The 20,350-nt window shown below is 43.2% G+C and overlaps 3 protein-coding genes across 3 annotated transcripts; 2 read left to right on the top strand and 1 right to left on the bottom strand.

The window, feature by feature from the left end:
• Positions 1 to 686: 686 nt before the first annotated feature.
• Positions 687 to 3,991, top strand: LOC127316897 (wall-associated receptor kinase 3). Its single transcript, XM_051347367.2, has 2 exons — positions 687 to 1,875; positions 2,496 to 3,991. The coding sequence occupies exons 1-2, from the start codon at positions 717 to 719 to the stop codon at positions 3,710 to 3,712; spliced, it is 2,376 nt and encodes a 791-aa protein (XP_051203327.1). The 5' UTR covers positions 687 to 716; the 3' UTR covers positions 3,713 to 3,991.
• An 82-nt stretch (positions 3,992 to 4,073) lies between these two features.
• LOC127316898 (uncharacterized) lies at positions 4,074 to 6,159 on the bottom strand. The gene is made up of 4 exons (XM_051347368.2): positions 5,763 to 6,159; positions 5,048 to 5,255; positions 4,758 to 4,952; positions 4,074 to 4,614 (listed from the first exon to the last, which is right to left on the bottom strand). Exons 1-4 carry the CDS (start codon positions 6,068 to 6,070, stop codon positions 4,363 to 4,365), a joined length of 963 nt encoding a protein of 320 aa, XP_051203328.1. The 5' UTR covers positions 6,071 to 6,159; the 3' UTR covers positions 4,074 to 4,362.
• Positions 6,160 to 7,176: 1,017 nt separating this feature from the next.
• Positions 7,177 to 10,669, top strand: LOC127316899 (agglutinin). Its single transcript, XM_051347369.2, has 6 exons — positions 7,177 to 7,502; positions 8,058 to 8,265; positions 8,381 to 8,575; positions 9,452 to 9,679; positions 9,780 to 9,977; positions 10,228 to 10,669. Exons 1-6 carry the CDS (start codon positions 7,216 to 7,218, stop codon positions 10,456 to 10,458), a joined length of 1,347 nt encoding a protein of 448 aa, XP_051203329.1. The 5' UTR covers positions 7,177 to 7,215; the 3' UTR covers positions 10,459 to 10,669.
• The last annotated feature ends 9,681 nt before the right edge of the window (positions 10,670 to 20,350 follow it).

The following is a 20,350-nucleotide window of genomic DNA, read 5'->3' as shown; positions in this document are numbered from 1 at the left end:
TGCTGCATACACAATCATGATACTACTAGGACCAGGGTTTTCCAATCAGCATAGGCCTGGCAGATCTCATGGTGTATTTCTTAAATATATGATCTGAACACTTCTGTCCAAATTAGCTGTTCTGACTTCTGTCGTGCTCTTGAAAAAGTTTTCTTCCTTTCGAAGAATCCTGAACTAATTTACAAGGTAAATGTAAATCACTGATGCTTATTCTCATTTTAAGCACATAAGTAGCATGTTCTGATCCATTCATATTTCTCTTGAATTGGTCAGATATATACAGAGCCGTCAGGATATTTCTTAACCATGTCACAAGGAGGTACCTTTCCAGCTTTCCTTGTCAAACTTGGGAACCCTGTTTGTCAATCTGGACAAGTGTTATATAGTGGTACCTGTAACATAGTACAACAGAAATAGTATTGATTAGTCTATCTCGGTTTTGATGATGCATAAAGTATAATGGACTGGTTATGTATTCTGACGTGGTCAAGGCATCAAGGTATGACCAAATGCCTTCTCCTCGAAGCAAAAGTAACCAAATCACACGTATATACCGTTTGGAACATCCGTAAGAGTAATAATTTTATTCTGTAGCGAAGTCCAGTAATAGTTTTCTATGTGTGAATGGACAAGTACCATTATAAATAAATGTTTTGCCTTGCTTGAGAGGTCAAGTAATATATGAACGTAACATCAAACTATTGGGTTAAAATCTTATGTGGACTAGTTCCGGGCATGGGATGGAGTTAACATGTCAAAATCCTAAAGAAACTGGTTTCATGGTCATCACTTTCCAGTTTCCCCCAAAATATTCTCCAGAACACAAAAGTTCTTGCTGCAGCCTAACATTTAGAGTCACCTTCTCCGGTACAGGCGCTGTGAGAGACTCCTGCTTCATTCTTCCGATTGACGAAATGAGAATGCTTGCTCTAGTTGCCGTGGCGGCAGTGTTATTTCTCGCGGGCGGCATAACAGTGGCAAGCTCCCCAAGCATCGCATTGCCTGGCTGCAAGAGCAAATGCAGTGACTTGGACATTCCGTACCCCTTCGGCACAACCCCTGGCTGCTACCGTCCTGGTTTCATGGTCACCTGCAATGAGACGTACCATCCACCAAAGCTGTTCCTGGATAATGGAGCCAGTCCTGGTCCTGGCCCTGAAGTTGTCGAGATATCTCTGGCAAACAGCACGGTGCGTGTTGAGAGCTGGGTTTCGCACTTCATCATCGGCAACACGAGCCACGTGCAGCTGGCCATAAGCCGCAGCTCCCCCTTCGTGCTCTCAGCCAAGGCGAACAGTCTCGTCATCGTGGGGTGTGGCTTCCGTGTTGTCCTGGACATCGTCGACGGGTGGACGTATGGCTCCTGCGCATCCTTCTGTCCAATCGATAACAGCACCGGCGAACCGTTCTTGCCTGACGTCGTGTGCAACGGCATCGGCTGTTGCCAGCCATCTATTCCGGTTGGCCTTCTGTCCTTCCTCATCAATCTCTCCCCTCTTGACGGTGCCAGCAGATGCCCGATTACCCCGTCCCTGGCGCCAGAGCCAGCGTTCAACGCGAGCGTGCACATGGTGGAGCAAGAGTGGTGGACCGACGGATCGAACGTCTACGGCCTGCAGCAGTACTTCATTGACCTCCCATCTTACCCTGACATGAGCCCATTCTTTGTCCCTGCAATTGCAGCCTGGGCGTTGGGCAGTTTCCCCTGCGAAGAGGCCGCCCAGAGGCCAGACTTTGGGTGCCGCAGCAAGAACAGCATGTGCCTCAACTCCACAAATGGTGCCGACGGCTATGTTTGCCGGTGCAGTGATGGCTACCATGGCAACCCGTACATGACAAATGGATGCCAAGGTGGGCGAGGTCGTCTAGCAGCTGGTAAGTCTTCACCGTAGAATTTGTAAGCATTAGTTCATCTTCTTTCGTCACCACTTCATTTATTTGTTTGGTCATTATACTACAACATTTGTAACCTGTAGATGTAAAAAATAAAGAAGTTCCTTATGATAGAAACTCGACATCTCTAATATTGAAATTTAGCATGCTCATTTTTCTGTAAAAATAATCAGAGACAATAAAAGCAAGAATTGAACTGAATTGTAGTCATATATTTATCAGTTTTGATAGAATGGTGTTTTTGCAAGGAAAGATTGTAAAAGCTACATATTACATATCTAAGAGATGTCTCAGTTGGCAAGATGAAAAGTCGATAGCTCAAAGCGTTATACCCTTTAGCCTTTGTTGTTCTTGACACCTGCATGCACTTCTGAGTTGGCATCCGCCTGAAAAATGCTTGTACTGCAATATATCGCGAGGACTTGGCATCTAGAGCAATGCTATGCTTATTTATTAATACACTGATATGTTTATTGTCCAGACAAAACAGTACTATGTCTGCAAATTTAAGTAACACCGACGGCACTTCTTTTACACAATTAAATTAGGATACATAATTTGCAAGCATGTTATTTGATGATGCTGTTTGTAAATTTGGGCAGGAATAATTTTCTCTATAGGAGTCGGCAGTGGCATAATTATTTTGCTTCTAGTTCTTGCTGTCATCTTTGCCACAAAAAAGGTCAAGGATCAGAAAGCCAAAAGGATGAAGGAATATTTCTTCAAGCAAAACCGTGGGTTATTGCTCCAGCAATTAGTAGACAGAGATATAGCTGAAAGGATGATTTTCAGCTTAGAAGAGCTTGAGAAAGCAACAAATAAATTTGATGGAGCTCGCATTCTCGGTGGTGGAGGGCATGGTACTGTCTACAAAGGCATTTTATCAGATCAACACGTTGTTGCTATAAAGAAGTCCAAAACCACAATCAAAAGAGAGATCGACGAGTTCATAAATGAAGTTGCCATCCTTTCTCAAATCAATCAAAGGAATGTGGTAAAGCTTTTTGGTTGTTGTCTCGAGACAGAAGTTCCACTACTAGTCTATGAGTTCATTTCGAATGGAACTCTCTATGCCCATCTTCATACTGATGATCCTCAATCATTATCATGGAAAGACAGATTGAGGATTGCATCTGAAGTTGCAAGTTCCTTGGCCTATCTTCACTCGTCTGCTTTGATATCGATAATCCACAGGGACGTCAAGACATCTAACATACTGCTAGATGATCGTTTGACAGCGAAAGTGTCTGACTTTGGTGCATCTAGAGGTATTGCAATTGATCAATCAGGGGTAACAACTGCCATCCAAGGAACATATGGATATCTTGATCCTGAGTACTACTACGCAGGCCGGCTGACAGAGAAGAGCGATGTCTACAGCTTTGGTGTCATGCTTGTAGAACTGCTTACAAGGAAAAAACCAACCGCCTCCATGCCATCAGAAGGCGTCAGTTTAGTAGCACACTTCATGTTTCTGTTGAACAAAGATAGGCTCAGTGAGATACTAGATGCACAGGTCTCCGAGGAGGCTGGGGATGAAGCCAGTGAAGTAGCGGCAATGGCTGCAATGTGCTTGAGGATGAAGGGGGAGGACAGGCCGACGATGCGCTATGTGGAAACGAAGCTCCACGGGCTGCAGAGTGTGGAGAACACCACGCAGGGTGACCCAGAAATGCAAGAATATCGGGTTAAACTACGCCACACGACATTTCAAAGAAGGAGCGACGATGCTGCTGATGCTGATAAGGAGGGTCAAAGCAACAGTAGGCGATATAGCTTAGAGGAGGCGATGCTGCAGTCAGCCAGCTTGCGACGGTGATCTTCAGGAAATTCTTCACCACATTATATGGTCAGCGTTCTCCTTGATCCTTCTGTATATGTAAGAAGAGCAATACTACGTTTTGCACACCATGGTAAAAAATTTCAGGAGGACGTTGAGGACTTGAGGTCACGTGAAAGCTAGTACAGTAACATTCCAGTGAAGCAATGTGCATGATAACGGCCTCGAGAGTGGAGGTGTGCTTGTTCACTTTTTATGTAATTACCAAAACACAATGCACTACGGCGCAGCTAGATGCGTCGGTGCATACGTTAATAATTGGAAATACACGTGTGTACTTGATGTAGTTCCTAACGATCAAAATTATGTTTGCATTTGTTATGAAGTTGATTCAACCGTGCAACATATAAATCTGCCCTGTAATTTACCAAAATATTGATCTCTCCTTTGCCTTTGATTACATTGTGGAATTTGTAACGCCTGACAGCGAACTTGCAAGCAGTTTAGATTCAGTCTAACATTAGGTAAACTCGAACGAAAATGACTATGGATCACTAGCGTAGGGAGGACGTGTACCCCAGCCATATTATTGTTGGAATAAAATAGTGGAACTAGCGCCAGCTAAGAAGGAACTTGCATCGCAGTTCATAATTTATAGAGATGAAAAACGTGGGCAGATCCTTTTTAAACTAGGAATTTTGGATGGGGCCGGAGTAAACGCCAATTGAATCAAGAGCACCTCCAGACTTGGCGTAGAAGCCCACAACACATGTATTTTCTGGCACGGTTAAGTTAAAACGTTGTCCTCGCACCGGTCCAAAAGGCCCATATGTTCTGACGTTGGTGACGAGAACAAGTGAAGATATAGTGAGTTGGGCAGGCACAACAGTGTCAATGGTCCCTGATACTTCCTTCAGAAACTCGGTAGGGCCAAGCTCGATCTGTAAACAACACGGCAGAAAAGAATTGAAGTTCAAGGACGTTATTATGTATACTTCCTCCGATCTATCCATATTAAGTTCCGTCGGTTTAGCACAATATGGATCGGAGGGGTAGTAAATCAGGACATAGAAAGAAAACTCACGGTTTGGATTTTGCCCCCAGTGCCACCCCAAGGACCCTCTGTGTGCCTCTTCCCCTGATTGTCAACATAAGAAAATGCAAGCGAATAGACGAGCGAACCACTGTTGATCGTGACGCTCTCTAGACGGACTGATTTTTTTACAATCATGTCCTGCGCGAAACCTCCCTTTCCGCCCCATGGCCCCATCTTTACGGGCTGCATTACTAACGTGTATTAGAAATTCTCACATGGATAATATGTGTATGCATGTATCATGTGTTATGAATGAATCACAGAAAAAGTATATATACCACTGACAGGGACGGCGAGAAGTTGAGGCACGCGGCACGGATCTCAAGCTCCGTGACTGTAGTTTTCCCGTTGTCCATCTCCATGACCTTTTTGAAGCTAACAACACCTTGTGCATTGACAAACTCTCCCGTCCCACCGAGGATTGCCCATTCACCGTGCGCAGGATCTTCAAAATGTCCAAGCACCTTAAGGCTGGAACCCTTAAACCTAAACCAATAAGCGAGTATACAAATCTAAGGGCTCCTTTGATTCATAGGATAGAAAAACATAGGAATAGGAAAATCATAGGGTGGGGATGTCATGCCTGTTTAAATCCTATGGGAAGATGAAATGTGTTTGATTGTAGCAAATGATTTTTTTCGTGAGGTATGACCTAATGTTTTTTTTTTCTATAGGATTTGCACTACAAGATTTCTATAGGATTAGTTTCTATAGGATGTGTTCATATGAATCAAACAACTTGTATAGGAAAATTTCCCATAAGATTAAAATCTTACACAATTATTTTACAAATCTGATGAATCAAATGAACCCTAATTAGTTGACATATCACATAAGCACGCACTCACAATGTTGTACTACCTCCATCCCAAGACTTAAGGCCTATATTTTTTTCAGAAAATCAAATGAAGTAAAGTTTGATCAAACTTTTTGAAGAATTTATGAACAAATATGATATTTTGTAGTATTAAACAAACTCACATACATACATACCTCTCGTCGACGAACACTATGTTGAAACAAATGAACCAGGTTCCTTCGGTTTCACTAGTCCCCATATGCGAGCCTTGAGCGCGTGCAACAAGCTTCGCACCAGTGCCGAGGCCATCATAGATAGTCCAGTCATTAGCAACGATGTTGCCAAACTGCAGAGGAAGATTAGGATTCACTGTTGTATTCATGTTCTGGCTTGGCGACCCCTCGAGGCGCTGCTGCATGTACAAGCCGTGGAAGAGAAATTCCTTATGCCGCAACGGCTCATGGCTAAGAGGAGCGCTCTGGAAATAAGAAGGGTCAGCCATGGCTACAACTATAGGATGGGCTGGATGCTTAAGCTAGAGAGGTTCTCGTGTCTTGGGTGAGGAACTGAGTGAAGGGAAGGGGTGAATTTATTGACCAGCTTGCTCAATGTACTCTTGCACACTCAACTATTCTGTGCACTTACACAACTTGCACCAAAGAAAAATGAGCAGCTATCACCACTTGTATTTTGTTAAGTATTCTAACTTAGCTTCCCGAAGAGCTAAACACAGAATCACTTAATGAATCTAGCTCAACTTCGAGGTCCTGGACAATATGGGGCAGAGTGAGATAATTTACACCATCACCGAATTCATACCGTGTGCTATATCGGTGCTCAAATTTGCTAGAATTCGTTCCTTTGTTTGCAAATATACGACTTCCTGTAAAATATGTAGTCCATATGTGCTAACCTATTAGTACAATCCTTCGAAGTTTCTTAACATTATTCACAGTCTGTCACCATATACGTAGATGCAACAATGCCGTTTCAGGAGCGTGCCGACGGCAAATGACCATACTTACATTAGCTTTTGTTTTTAACACTTACTCCCTCCGTCTATAAATAAGTGGGCGTGTAGATTTTTCAAGAGAGATTATCAAGTGGAGAGACAATTGCATTGAGAAGATGCAAATCAGCATCTCTCTCCTCTTTAACTCTTGCACCTCTAATGAGCTAATTGCATGTGGAAAATAAAGATAATATGTGCTTAGTATTATTGGGTTTGATTTTCGTGCGATGAGAGAGAAGCAATTTTTTCTACTGGTGCACTCTTTTATGGACAAAACTTAAGGATAAATATCCACTTATTTAAAAACAAAGGAACATGTGAAGGGAGTAGTACGAATTCGGTGATAATGTAAATTATGTATATCACGCTGCCCCATAATGGTACAGGAACTCACGATTGACCTAGACTCATTAAATGAATCTGTGATGGCTCTTCGGGAAGCTAACTTAGAATTCTTAACAAATAACAAGTGGTGATAGCGCTCATTTTTCTTTGGTGCAAGCTGTATACCTGGTACCTGCACGGAATAGTTAAGTGCAAGAGTGCATTGAGCCGGTCTATAAATTCACCCCTTCCCTCCATTGACACAAGAACCTCAATAGCTTAAGCATCCAGCCCATCCTATCGTTATAGCCATGACTGACCCTTCCTTTTTGCAAAGTGCTCCTGTTAGCAATGATGCATTACAGCATAAGGAATTTCTCTTCCGCGGCTTGTACATGCAGCAGCGCCTCGAAGAGTCACCGAGCCAGGACATGAATGCTCTAGTGAATCCTAATCTTCCCCAGCATGACTGGACCATCTATGATGGCCCCAGCACTGATGCGAAGCTTGTCGCACGCGCTCAAGGCTCGCATACGGGGACTGGGTTAACCAAAGGAACCTGGCTTATTTGTTTCGACATAGCGTTTGTGCATGAGAGGTATGCCGTGTGATTACTTAGACTAGTTACAGTGGGAAGTAATATAGAGTACTAACATGCACACGTTACTATTTCATGTTATTACTTTCATAGTGAGTAGTATATGTAGAGTTATGTAAATTCATATTTATTAGATTGTAGACTCATCTTATCTTGAAATGCGTGATGTGACGGTAACATAGCAGTTACCACCTCACTATTTTTCTTCATTTATTGTTATGCCATGTCACCAAATTTTTTTTGGAATGTGTGATATTATTATACCTATGTTACTCCCATTTCTTAAAATGTGTGATGTGACGGTAACATAGCTAGTTCCTCTATTCCATATTAATTGGTCCTAATTTAGTACTCCCTCTAATTTATAACCGTTGTGCTTTTACTTTCAAATTTTAAACCAAATCACAAGCACGACACTTATTGCAGATTGGAGGAATTATAAAATTATAAGAATACATGATAACTAATATAAAACAGAGAGATTACAACTTTGTGTGTGCATGCTTGCTTTTGTGATATATTAACTAATTATATGTGTATACTGCATTGCTTTAGGTTTAAAGATTCCAGCCTTAACGTACTTGGAAATTTTGAAGCACTTGTGGATGGTAAATGCGCAATCCTCGGTGGGACGGGAGAGTTTGCGTATGCACAAGGCGTTTTCAGCTTCAAGAAGGTCCTGGAGTCAGACAATGGAAAAACTAGGGTCAGGGAGCTTGAGATCCGTGTCCTGTGCCCCAACTTTGCGTCGTCCCTACCGGTGGTATATACACTTTTTGTCTTTGGTTCCCTCATGCATGGAGCGAGCTAATCTGACACATGATACATAGACATATTGTCCATATGAGAGTTTCTAATACATGTTAGCACTAATACAGCCTGTAAAGATGGAGCCACGGGGTGGAAATGGAGGTTTCGCTAAAGACATGGTTGTAAGAGAATCGCTCCGTCTGGAGAGCATCACACTGAAGAGTGGCTCGTACGTATATTCACTTGCGTTTACTTATGTCGACAATCATGGAAATAGGCGTACTGAAGGTCCTTGGGGTGGCAGTGAGGGCACCACTCAAACGGTGAGTTTACTTTTAGATATCTCAATCTATGTTTTGGATATACTTAGTAATCCGCTTGTACAGTTTATATGGCTTGCACGTAGTTTAAAAAAATACAAAAATATAAAGTATATGTCACTGAAATCATACCATTGGAAACCTATCTCGAATATGAACCTAGCTAGTGGTCTATCTTTTATGGCATATATCTCATATTTTGGTTGATAAAATTAGTTCAAAATTTTAACTGCGTGTATACCTTTCCTTCCGTCCACAAATAAGTGTATTTCTAACTTGAGTAACTTTATGAAAAATTAGTGCCAACATATATTTTTCGAAATGGAGACATAGCCTCGGCCTTTGCATCGACTGATGCAAATAGATTTATTTATTAATTTATTCAACAAAGGTGTGACAAATATTATACATCAAAATTCTGGAGCCACCACACAACACCTACAAATCTGACAATGAGAAAAAAACAGGCCAACATGGTCTTAATCCATGGAAACACGGAAAACCCATATCAACTAGGAGTCAGGAACATCGCATACCCCGAGACACCCACTAAGTGAAACGGGAGTGCTCATCCGATCTAGTAGAGTCGTAGAGAGCACCTCATGTGAACGCTACTAAAGTCGTCACCACCATCGAACTGCCGAGCCACCTTCATATATGATGTCAAATTGGTAGATTATTAAACTTACATTTAAAAAAAATTAGTATATAGTGTCATAAATGTTGCTACGTTTCCTTATAGAGTTAATTAAATTTAAATAAGTTCAAAGCTAGGACAAGGCTAACTAAAAGTGCCATTATTCGTGAACGGAGGGAATAAACCGGAAGGTGTACATAACATTACGATTCATTAATTCTTTTCATCCGTGTTATTTACAGATCGAGCTGGGTCCTAAAGAGTTTGTGAAGGAAGTATCAGGGACCATTGTCAACGTTGTATCTTCACTTGTTCTTGTCACCAACGTCAAAACGTATGGGCCTTTTGGACAGGAGCAGGGACAACGTTTTGTGCAAACCGCGCCAGAAAATGCATGTGTTGTGGGCTTCTTCGGCCGATCTGGAGCTGCTATCGATGCAATTGGTGTTTACACCGGCCCCATCCTAGAGGCATATATATACTTTTTTGTCTGGGTTCATTCACCCATAGATGCAACCTGATGACACATATTATCCATATGAGAATTTCTAATACACGTTGTCAATGCAGGAAGTAAAGATGGGGCCATGGGGTGGAAATGGAGGTTTCGCTAAAGAAATGAATGTAAGAGACTCACTACTCCGTCTGGAGAGCATCACGATCAAGAGCAGCTCGTATGTCGATTCACTTGCGTTTTCTTATGTTGACACTCACGGGAATAGGCACACTGAAGGTCCTTGGGGTGGCAGTGGGGGCAACAGTCAAACCGTGAGTTTACTTTTAGATTTATTCGTCTATGGAACATTTAGTACTCCTTTTGTTAAATATTACAGGAAATTTTAGAATTTTCCAAAATTTATGTATCTAGAAATGTTTCATTGTGTAAGTTCACTCATTTGGTCCATATCTAATTCAAATTGATATATATATATATACAAATGTCTTACAATAGTAAGCTGAGGAACTACATAACATGACGTTTCCGTTCATTGATTATTTTCTTCCGTGTTGTTTACAGATCGTGCTGGGCCCTAAAGAGTTCGTGAAGAGAGTATCAGGGACCATTGACAATGTTATATCTTCACTTGTTCTTGTCACAAACATTAAATCATATGGGCCTTTTGGACTGGAGCGGGGACAACGTTTTGACGAAACCGTGCCAGAAAATACATGTGTTCTGGGCTTCTTCGGCCGATTTGGAGCTGCTCTCGATGCACTTGGCGTCTACACCGGCCCCATTCTAGTTTAAAGAACATCTGCGCTTGTTTTTCTCTAAATTACAAAATTGTGATGCAAGTTCCTTCTTAGCTGGCGCTAGTTCCACTCTTTCTATTCTAACAAAATAATATGGCTGGGTACGTCCTCCCTACACCAATGATCCATGATCATTTTAGTTCAGAGGTTATTGTAATTTGCTACTATAATTTATCTATAAGAATAAAGTTTCGCAAGTTTGTTTCTCAGAAACTGTAATATCCCAGTATTTGGGGTTACAAAAATAGAGGAAACAGATGTGTGCATTGCATTCATGCATAGAAAATCCGGGGAATTTTCGCGCTTTAAAGTAAAACAGTCACAGTAACTGAAGTTTCACTTGACCTTGGTGGAACTGAAGTAGCTCACCAAGTCAAGCATTATAAACCTCAATGTAAAACTTTGTTTTGGGTAGATATGATTTGATCTAAGGGGTTAGATCAAATGGAATTAAAACTAACACAACAACGCTTTACTCAATGATAAATTGCTTGATCTTATAAAAGATCATAATATGGTAATCCTTGCCATAATATATGAACATCTATTCAATTGCAAATCAAGTAACAATAAAATGGAGAAACTATTCCAGACTTATCTTTTTCCTGCCTTAAACTAATCCTTGATCCTACCATGAACCTCAGGGTATGCATTCCACTTAATTCTTGGAAACATGACAAGGAGATCAACCCTAGGAATATATATTCTTCTCTATTCCATATTATTAAACATCAACCCTAGAGAGGTGAGAGTTCTATATTATTTATTAGAGAAGCAATGACAAACTTTGAGTTAAACATTGGATATAAATATCCATATGACCACAACATTATCTTCAAGAGAAACCCTAGGATATCACTCAAGACATTCCCAAGGGAGTGGAACCAATTATGCTAAACATAGATATTGATGATCACATCAACCTCTATGGATCCTAACCTTAGGTTAGTATTAAAGACTTTCCCAAATGAGAGAGATAAATCATACTAATCCTAGCTTTACCTATTTAAGAATAAAGGACAACCATTGAACTAGAGTATTAAGAGTACATCTTAAACCCTAGAATAAACCATTCCTATATAAGAGAGCTCAAGCTATGGTGTTACACTCTAGATAGTTGAGACAACACTTAAATTTAAGGGAGAGAACTATCCATATGTCCTGATGATTAAATCATCATTCCTTAAGTAGAACTATAAGTTATTATCTCAGGCATTCTCCTGGGATATAAATTATTGAGGTAACCATATCCATCCATGATAATATAAGAAAGAAACTATACCTAGTTGATCAAGAAAATACTTAATCTTGGGAGTGAGAAACCTAATTCTTGAGAGATAACTTAGGAAGCCAAACCTTGATCATTATAAATTGTGTAGTGATCACAAACCCTAAGAACTTGAAGCAGAGGATATAAACACATAAAAAAAGCTTAGAGTTAAAGCCTATAATTTATATGGTGAGAAACCATTCATCACTATAACCAAAGTTAACTATAAAAAGAAATATAGCTACTTTAGTTACTTTAAAAATAGATTAAGGATATAATAGAAATCTATTGGTGAAAGATAAAACTAATTCCCAAGTCCTTAGTAAATAATGGAGAACATCAAATATTAAGAAAGTAATCACCTTATCATGGATAAGGGACTAAACCCTAGTTTGTGCATCACTTGGGTGATCATAACCATAAACCTAGTTCACATTTGAGTTCCAAACCATATGCCATTAGGTGAATATCATTAGAACCTTAGAATTGCTCACAAACTAAATCTTAGGCTTCAGTTATTGAACCTAAGATTAACCTAGTGCTAAATACTATAATTAAAACCATATGTGTGATCAACCACTTATCCTTATAATTAGACCAAACCATGATGAGAGTAGTATTTATATTTCAAGGTGTTATTCAATATAATTCCAGTGCTACCTTTGAAATATGGTTATAATAAAACCTACAAGACCTTAACAAGCAAGTGCTCACATAAAATTATGTGCAAGTAACAAATTCCTCAAATAGAAACCAAGCACTAATAACAATCTATGAGATACTCTGAGTTAAAAGTATTAACTCTAATCATTCCAAAAGTTTTGAAAAAGGAAAAGGAAATTTAAATAAGAAAATAAACTCATGTCCATTAGCTACTTTGAGTAATCCTACATGTATTAAATTTAATCAAATATTAAATACTTTGTACAAATAAGAAAGTGGTGAAATAGTATTGCACTACATACTCATTGAAATAACACAATTGAGACACCTGCCAAAAATAACAAAATTCAAATATGAGTTTAATTTGGTAATTACAAAACAGAAAATGAAAACAGAAAAAGAAAAGGAGGAGAAAAACCTTACCTAGCTTACCTAGCCGTGGCAGCCCACCAACAGCCCACCAGTACAGCCCAAACCGCAGCCCAGGATCAGCCCGAATACCCCTTCGTCTAAAAATATTGGAGAGGAGCTCGTCCTCATCCTCTCCAGTACGCATGGGCGTGATGTCTACGGGTGCTTCTATTCTTGTAGATAGTGTTGGGCCTCCAAGAGCAGAGGTTTGTAGAACAGCAGCAAGTTTCTCTTAAGTGGATCACCCAAGGTTTATCGAACTCAGGGAGGAAGAGGTCAAAGATATCCCTCTCAAGCAACCCTGCAATCACGATACAAGAAGTCTCTTGTGTCCCCAACACACCTAATACACTTGTCAGATGTATAGGTGCACTAGTTCGGCGAAGAGATAGTGAAATACAAGTAATATGGATGAATATGAGTGGTAATAGCAATCTGAAATAAAGATGGCAGCGAGTAAACATGCAACAGAACAGTAAATAAACGGAGTTTCAGTGCTTGGAAACAAGGCCTAGGGATCATACTTTCACTAGTGGACACTCTCAACATTGATCACATAATAAAACCACTCTACACTCTCTTGTTGGATGATGAACACCATTCATTGTGTATGGCTACAAGAGCACCTCAATGCCGGAGTTAACAAGCTCCACAACATTCGATGTTCATATTTAAATAACCTTAGAGTGCATAATAGATCATTGCAATTATACCAAGTACTAACATAGCATGCACACTGTCACCATCACACTATGAAAGGATGAATAGATCGCATCAATACTATCATAGTAATAGTTAACTCCATAATCTACAAGAGATTACAATCATAACCTACGCCAAGAACTACATGATGCACACACTGTCACCATTACATCATGAAGGAGGAATAGAGTACTTTAATAACATCACCAGAGTAACACATAGATGAATAGTGATACAAAGCTCATATGAATCTCAATCATGTAAGGCAGCTCATGAGATCATTGTATTGAAGTACATAGGAGAGAGATTAACCACGTAGCTACCGGTACAGCCCTTAGCCTCGATGGAGAACTACTCCCTCCTCATGGGAGACAGCAGCGGTGATGAAGATGGCGGTGGTGTCGATGGAGATGCCTTCCGGGGGCACTTCCCCGTCCCGGCGGCGTGCCGGAACAGAGACTCCTGTCCCCCAGATCTTGGCTTCGCGATGGCGGCGGCTCTGGAAGGTTTCTCGTACCGTGGCTTTTCCGTATCGAAGATTTAGGTCAGGGGGCTTCTTATAGGCGAAGAGTCAGAGTCGGAGGGCTGACGAGGCCGCCAGACAATAGGGGGGCGCCCCCCCTTGGGCCGCGCCGGCCACGTGTGTGGGCCCCCCAGGGCTCCCCTCTGGTGCCTCTCCGGTGTTCTGGAAGCTTCGTGCAATTATAAGATGCTAGGCGTTGATTTCGTCCAATTCCGAGAATATTTCCTTACTAGGATTTCTGAAACCAAAAACAGCAGAAAACAGGAACTGGCACTTCGGCATCTCGTTAATAGGTTAGTTCCGGAAAACGCATCAAAATGATATAAAGTATGAATAAAACATGTAGGTATTGTCATAAAACTAGCATGGAACATAAGAAATTATAGATACGTTTGAGACGTATCAAGCATCCCCAAGCTTAGTTCCTACTCGCCCTCGAGTAGGTAAACGATAACAAGAATAATTTCTTAAGTGACATGCTACCAACATGATCTTGATCAATACTATTGTAAAGCATATGAGATGAATGAAGTGATTCAAAGCAATGGTAAAGACAATGATTAAACAACTGAATCATATAGCAAAGACTTTTCATGAATAGTACTTTCAAGACAAGCATCAATAAGTCTTGCATAAGAGTTAACTCATAAAGCAATATATTCAAAGTAAAAGGTATTGAAGCAACACAAAGGATGATTAAGTTTCAGCAATTGCTTTCAACTTGTAACATGTATATCTCATGGATAGTTGTCAACATAAAGCAATATAACAAGTGCAATAGGTAAACATGTAAGAATCAATGCACACAGTTGACACAAGTGTTTGCTTCTAAGATAGAAAGAAGTAGGTAAACTGACTCAACATAAAGTAAAAGATAGGCCCTTCGCGGAGGGAAGCAGGGATTAAATCATGTGCTAGAGCTTTTTAAGTTTTGAAATCATATAGAGAGCATAAAAGTAAAGTTTTGAGAGGTGTTTGTTGTTGTCAACGAATGGTAATGGGTACTCTAACTACCTTATCAACCAGACATTCAAGAGCGGCTCCCATGAAGGACGTTATCTCTACCAGCAAGGTAGATCATCCCTCTTCTCTTTTGTTTACACATGTACTTTAGTTTAGTTTTTATTTTATTTTTGGATGACACTCCTTCCAACCTTTTGCTTTCACAATCCATGGCTAACCGAATCCTCGGGTGCCTTCCAACAATCACATACCATGAAGGAGTGTCTATTTGCAAGTTGCTTACTGATGAATCAGAGCAAAACATGTGAAGAGAGTTATTAATGAAAGTTAATTAATTGGGGCTGGGAACCCCATTGCCAGCTCTTTTTGCAAAGTTATTGGATAAGCGGATGAAGCCACTAGTCCATTGTGAAAGTCTGTCAGAAGTAAATGACAAGATCGAAAGATAAACACCACATACTTCCTCATGAGCTATAAAACATTGACACAAATAAGAGATAATAGCTTTTGAATTGTTTAAAGGTAGCACATGAAGTATTTGCTTGGAATGGTAGAGAAATACCATGTAGTAGGTAGGTATGGTGGACACAAATGGCATAGTTTTTGGCTCAAGGATTTGGATGCACGAGAAGAATTCCTCTCAATACAAGGCTAGGCTAGCAAGGTTGTTTGAAGCAAACTCAAGTATAAAACGGTGCAGCAAGACTCACATATGAACATATTGTAAGCATTATAATACTTTACATCGTCTCCTTGTTGTTCAAACACCTTAACCAGAAAATATCTAGACTCAGAGAGACCAATCATGCAAACCAAATTTTAACAAGCTCTATGTAGTTCTTCATTAATGGGTACAAAGTACATGATGCAAGAGCTTAAACATGATCTATATGAGCACACCAATTGCCAAGTATCAAATTATTCAAGACATTATACCAATTACCACATGCAGCATTTTCTGTTTCCAACCAAATAGCAATTAACGAAGCGGTTTTCAACTCCGCCATGAACATTAAAGATAGAACTAAGAACACCAATGTTCATATGAACAAGCGGAGCGTGTCTCTATCCCACACAAGCATGAATTTATTCAAACATAAACAAAAACAAAAGCAAACAAACGCTCCAAGTAAAGTACATAAGATGTGACCGAATAAAAATATAGTTTCACTAGAGGTGACCTGATAAGTTGTCGATGAAGAAGTGGATGCCTTGGGCATCCCCAAGCTTAGATGCTTGAGTCTTCTTAAAATATGCAGGGATGAACCACGGGGGCATCCCCAAGCTTAGACTTTTCACTCTTCTTGATCATAGTATATCATCCTCCTCTCTTGACTCTTGAAAACTTCCTCCACACCAAACCCGAAACAAACTCATTAGAGGGTTAGTGCATAATCAAAATTTCATATGTTCAGAGGTGACACAATCATTCTTAACACTTCTGGACATTGCCCAAAGCTACTGGAAGTCAATGGAACAAAGAAAACCATCCAACACAGCAAAAGAGGCAATGCAAAATAAAAGGCAGAATCTGTCAAAACAGAACAGTCCGTAAAGACGAATTTTTTAGAGGCACTGGACTTGCTCAGATGAAAATGCTCAAATTGAATGAAAGTTGCGTACATATCTGAGGATAACGCATGTAAATTGGCAGATTTTTCTGATTTACCTACAGAGAACCCTGCCCAAATTCGTGACAGACAGAAATCTGTTTCTGCGCAGTAATCCAAATCTAGTATCAACCTTACTATTAAAGACTTTACTTGGCACAACAATGCAATAAAATAAGATAAGGAGAGGTTGCTACAGTAGTAACAACTTCCAAGACGCAACAAAACAGTAGCAAAATAAACACATGGGTTATCTCCCAAGAAGTTCTTTCTTTATAGCCATTAAGATGGGCTCAGCAATTTTAATGATGCTCGCGCAAGAAATAAGAGTTGAAGCAAAAGAGAGCATCAAGAAGCAAATTCAAAACACATTTAAGTCTAACCCACTTCCTATGAAAAGGAATCTTGTACACAAATAAATTCATGAAGAACAAAGTGACAAGCATAGGAAGATAAAACAAGAGTAACTTCAAAATTCTCAACACAAAGAGGGGAAACTTAATATTATTAAGATGCATATAACCATGTTTCCCTCTCTCATAATAACTTTCAGTAGCATCATGAACAAATTCAACAATATAACTATCACATAAAGCATTCTTATTCACATGCATAAAAGTATCATTACTCTCCACATAAGCATAATCAATTTTATTAGTTGTAGTGGGAGCAAATTCAACAAAGTAGCTATCGTTATTATTCTCATCAAGTGTAGGAGGCATAGTATAATCATAATAAAATTTACTCTCCATAGTAGGCGGCACCAAAAGACCACTATCATTATAATCATCATAAATAGGAGGCAAAGTATCATCAAAGAAAATTTTCTCCTCAATGCTTGGGGGACTAAAAATGTCATGCTCATCAAAACCAGCTTCCCCAAGCTTAGAATTTTCCATATCATTAGCAACAATGGTGTTCAAAGCGTTCATACTAATATCATTGCTACTAGCATGGAAATAAGATTCCACAGGTTTTTCAATTTTCGCAGCAAACAATCCATGTCTTAACTCAGAAAATAGAATAAAAAGCTCACTATTGCTTTCCATTATGCCTAACTAGTGTAAACAAGAAACAAAAAGATGCAATTGCAGGATCTAAAGGAAATAGCTTCGAGCACTCACACACCGGCAACAGTGCTAGGAAATAGCTTATCAGTCGAAAGATGTGAATACCTTTTACCTTATGTCGGGGGGAAGACCCCGGATAGGGCAATGGACGCGGAGCAGCCGGCTGGCCACTGGCCGGCTCGCGGCAAAGGCCGGCTGAGGAGCAGCCGGCTGGCGCCGTGGCCGGCTGGTCCGGAAGCCGGCTGGCTCTCGGTCCTAGTCGGCCTGGCTACGGCCACCAATGCTGTAGCTGGGCCGGCTTCTACAAGCCATATCCGACTGGGGTTTGTACCTCAGACCGACTCGAGGCTGGCGAGTCTTGCACTGGAAGGAACTGGGTTGGTGATCCGGGTTCCCAAAGTCCACGCTGACTCCATCTTCCGTAAAGCGCGGGGCACTGTGGAGCAATAGTGCCACGCGCCGGACAGGCCGTCAGGGCTTACGACGATCCGCACGGCTACGATCTTTGACGGCGACAGGGACACCTCCTCTCCATACCGCTGACCGTGGCAGCCGGATGGGACAGGCCACGATGCCTCAACGACTCCTGATGTCACCGCCTCGGGAAGGAGCGGAAGCCGGAGCCGGCCAAGCCGGCCAGTAAACTATAGGGTCTTATATGTAAAGTGCCGGTGCCTATATAAGCCGCACTACCCCCTCTCGTGCAGGGGATCGATCATTTATTGCTTCCTCCCACCTACAGAGCTGCCCTGTGAGAGAGACCATCGTCTCCCTTAGCCTCTCAGGAGCAGCCGGACACAGCTCTAAGAGCACCATTGTACTGTGTGATCATCATATACACTCATAGCAGGAGTAGAGGTTTTACCTCCATCGGAGGGCCTCGAACCTGGGTACGTCGCCGTGTCGCTCGTGCCCATACCCGCATCCGGATACCGCCGTGAGATCCCTCAGGAACCACTTCGATTAGCCACCCTATGGCATATGCCGTGACGATACCACGACATTTGGCGCCCACCGTGGGGCCTTCAGCATCCTCGGCCGGTGTCTTCATCCGGACGGGCCTCACCATCACCACCGGCGAGCGAGTCGCTTCAGGCTTGATCTGGAGATTCGGCTCCCTCGACTGCGTCAGCGACAACGCTGGCTGCTTCGCTGACCGGCCCTTCCCAGCCGGCGGCAGCGTCATCTCCTTCGGCGGCCACGACGTCTACGTCGCTACCGTCGCACCGCCGCGCTACCCGCGGCAGGTGCTGCGCTGCGCTAGCCCTCCTCCGCGAGCCGGCAGCAGCGCTCCCGCCAGCCCCGCCGTCGTGCAAGTCATGATGGCTGGCGAGGAGCCCCCCGTCAAGAACCCGCGCACCCGTGGCCCCGGCCTGGAGCGCAACGTCGACCCCAACGCCTCCGGCTCAGGCGCCAGGCCGCCACAGCCACCATCCCGGCTGGACGAAGTCCGGGGGAAACTGAGCACGCCGCTCACGCCTGGCGGAGACCCCACCGCCATCGAGGCGGATTTGGAGGCGCACCGCCAGCTCCTCCTCAAGCAAACCGAAGAACTGGCTGCTGCTAAGCGCCAGATGGAGATCACCCAGCGCGAGTACAACCGCGCCCACGGCCTCACTCCAGGCGGCGACGGTCCCAGCCGAGCCGGTCAGATCCGCCGCAGGGGCCGCGACCTTGGCGCTGAGATCGCCCGCGACGGTGCTCCTTCGCCGACTTTGTCCGCGGAGCTACCCGTCTACAACACCCCCGACAAGAACATGCGCGCGGCACAAGCCGCCGCAGAAGAGCTGAACCGCCTTGAAGGCGAAGAGTTACGCCGCCAAACCATGCGGGTGACTGAGCTGCTCAACGCAGCCAACAAGCAGGCGGCCGACCCCAGGTATGTCAATGCCCCCAGAGCTTCTCACGCTCGTGGCGCTGCAGGCAACGACAGGGAAGGCGCCAGGGACACGGCCGAGTCCGCCTCCCCAGCACCAAGCCGGCACCGTGACTCCCGGGCCACGCACGCAAGTTCGGGCCGGCCGAGCCACCAGCCGAGTGGCAGCAGAAGCAGCCGGCCTCCACCAAGCCGGAACCAGGAGCAAGACTCCGAGCCCCGCCGTCAGCACCGGCCGGCTCCAGAAGCAGCCGGCACACGCCAGCCGGCACGCTCCCGGCTGGGCCCCCGCATCGAACCCACCGACGCCAGAGACCGCCTCGATCGGCTGGTCGAATCCCGCATCGCGGAAGAGGAGGCGCCGGCTTGCCCCAAGTGCTTCGGGCCCCGCATCGCCAATGAGCCCGTGCTCGACGGCTTCCAGCTCCCCCGCGACACGCCCAAGTACGACGGCACCGCCAAGCCGGAGGACTGGCTGCTGGATTACTCCACCGCAGTCGGCATCTCGCGGGGCAACAAGCGGTGGGCGGTACGCTACTCCCCCCTGATGCTGGTCGGCTCCGCCCGCACCTGGCTCAACAACCTGCCAGCCGGCAGCATCAACGGCTGGCTGGATTTCGAAGAGGCCTTCGTCAGCAACTTCACCGGCACCTACCGCCGGCCGGGTCGCCCTCAGCAGCTTGAGATGTGCAAGCAGGGTCCGGACGAGACGGATCGCGCGTACCTGACGCGCTGGTGCGAGATGCGTAACTCCTGTGAGGGCGTGCACGAGATCCAGGCCATCAGCTTCTTCATGGGA

Source organism: Lolium perenne, chromosome 7 (genome assembly GCF_019359855.2).
Source record: "Lolium perenne isolate Kyuss_39 chromosome 7, Kyuss_2.0, whole genome shotgun sequence".
Taxonomy (NCBI): domain Eukaryota; kingdom Viridiplantae; phylum Streptophyta; class Magnoliopsida; order Poales; family Poaceae; genus Lolium; species Lolium perenne.
The sequence above is the reverse complement of the archived record's forward strand: the minus strand, read 5'-3'. Positions and strand labels throughout refer to the sequence as shown.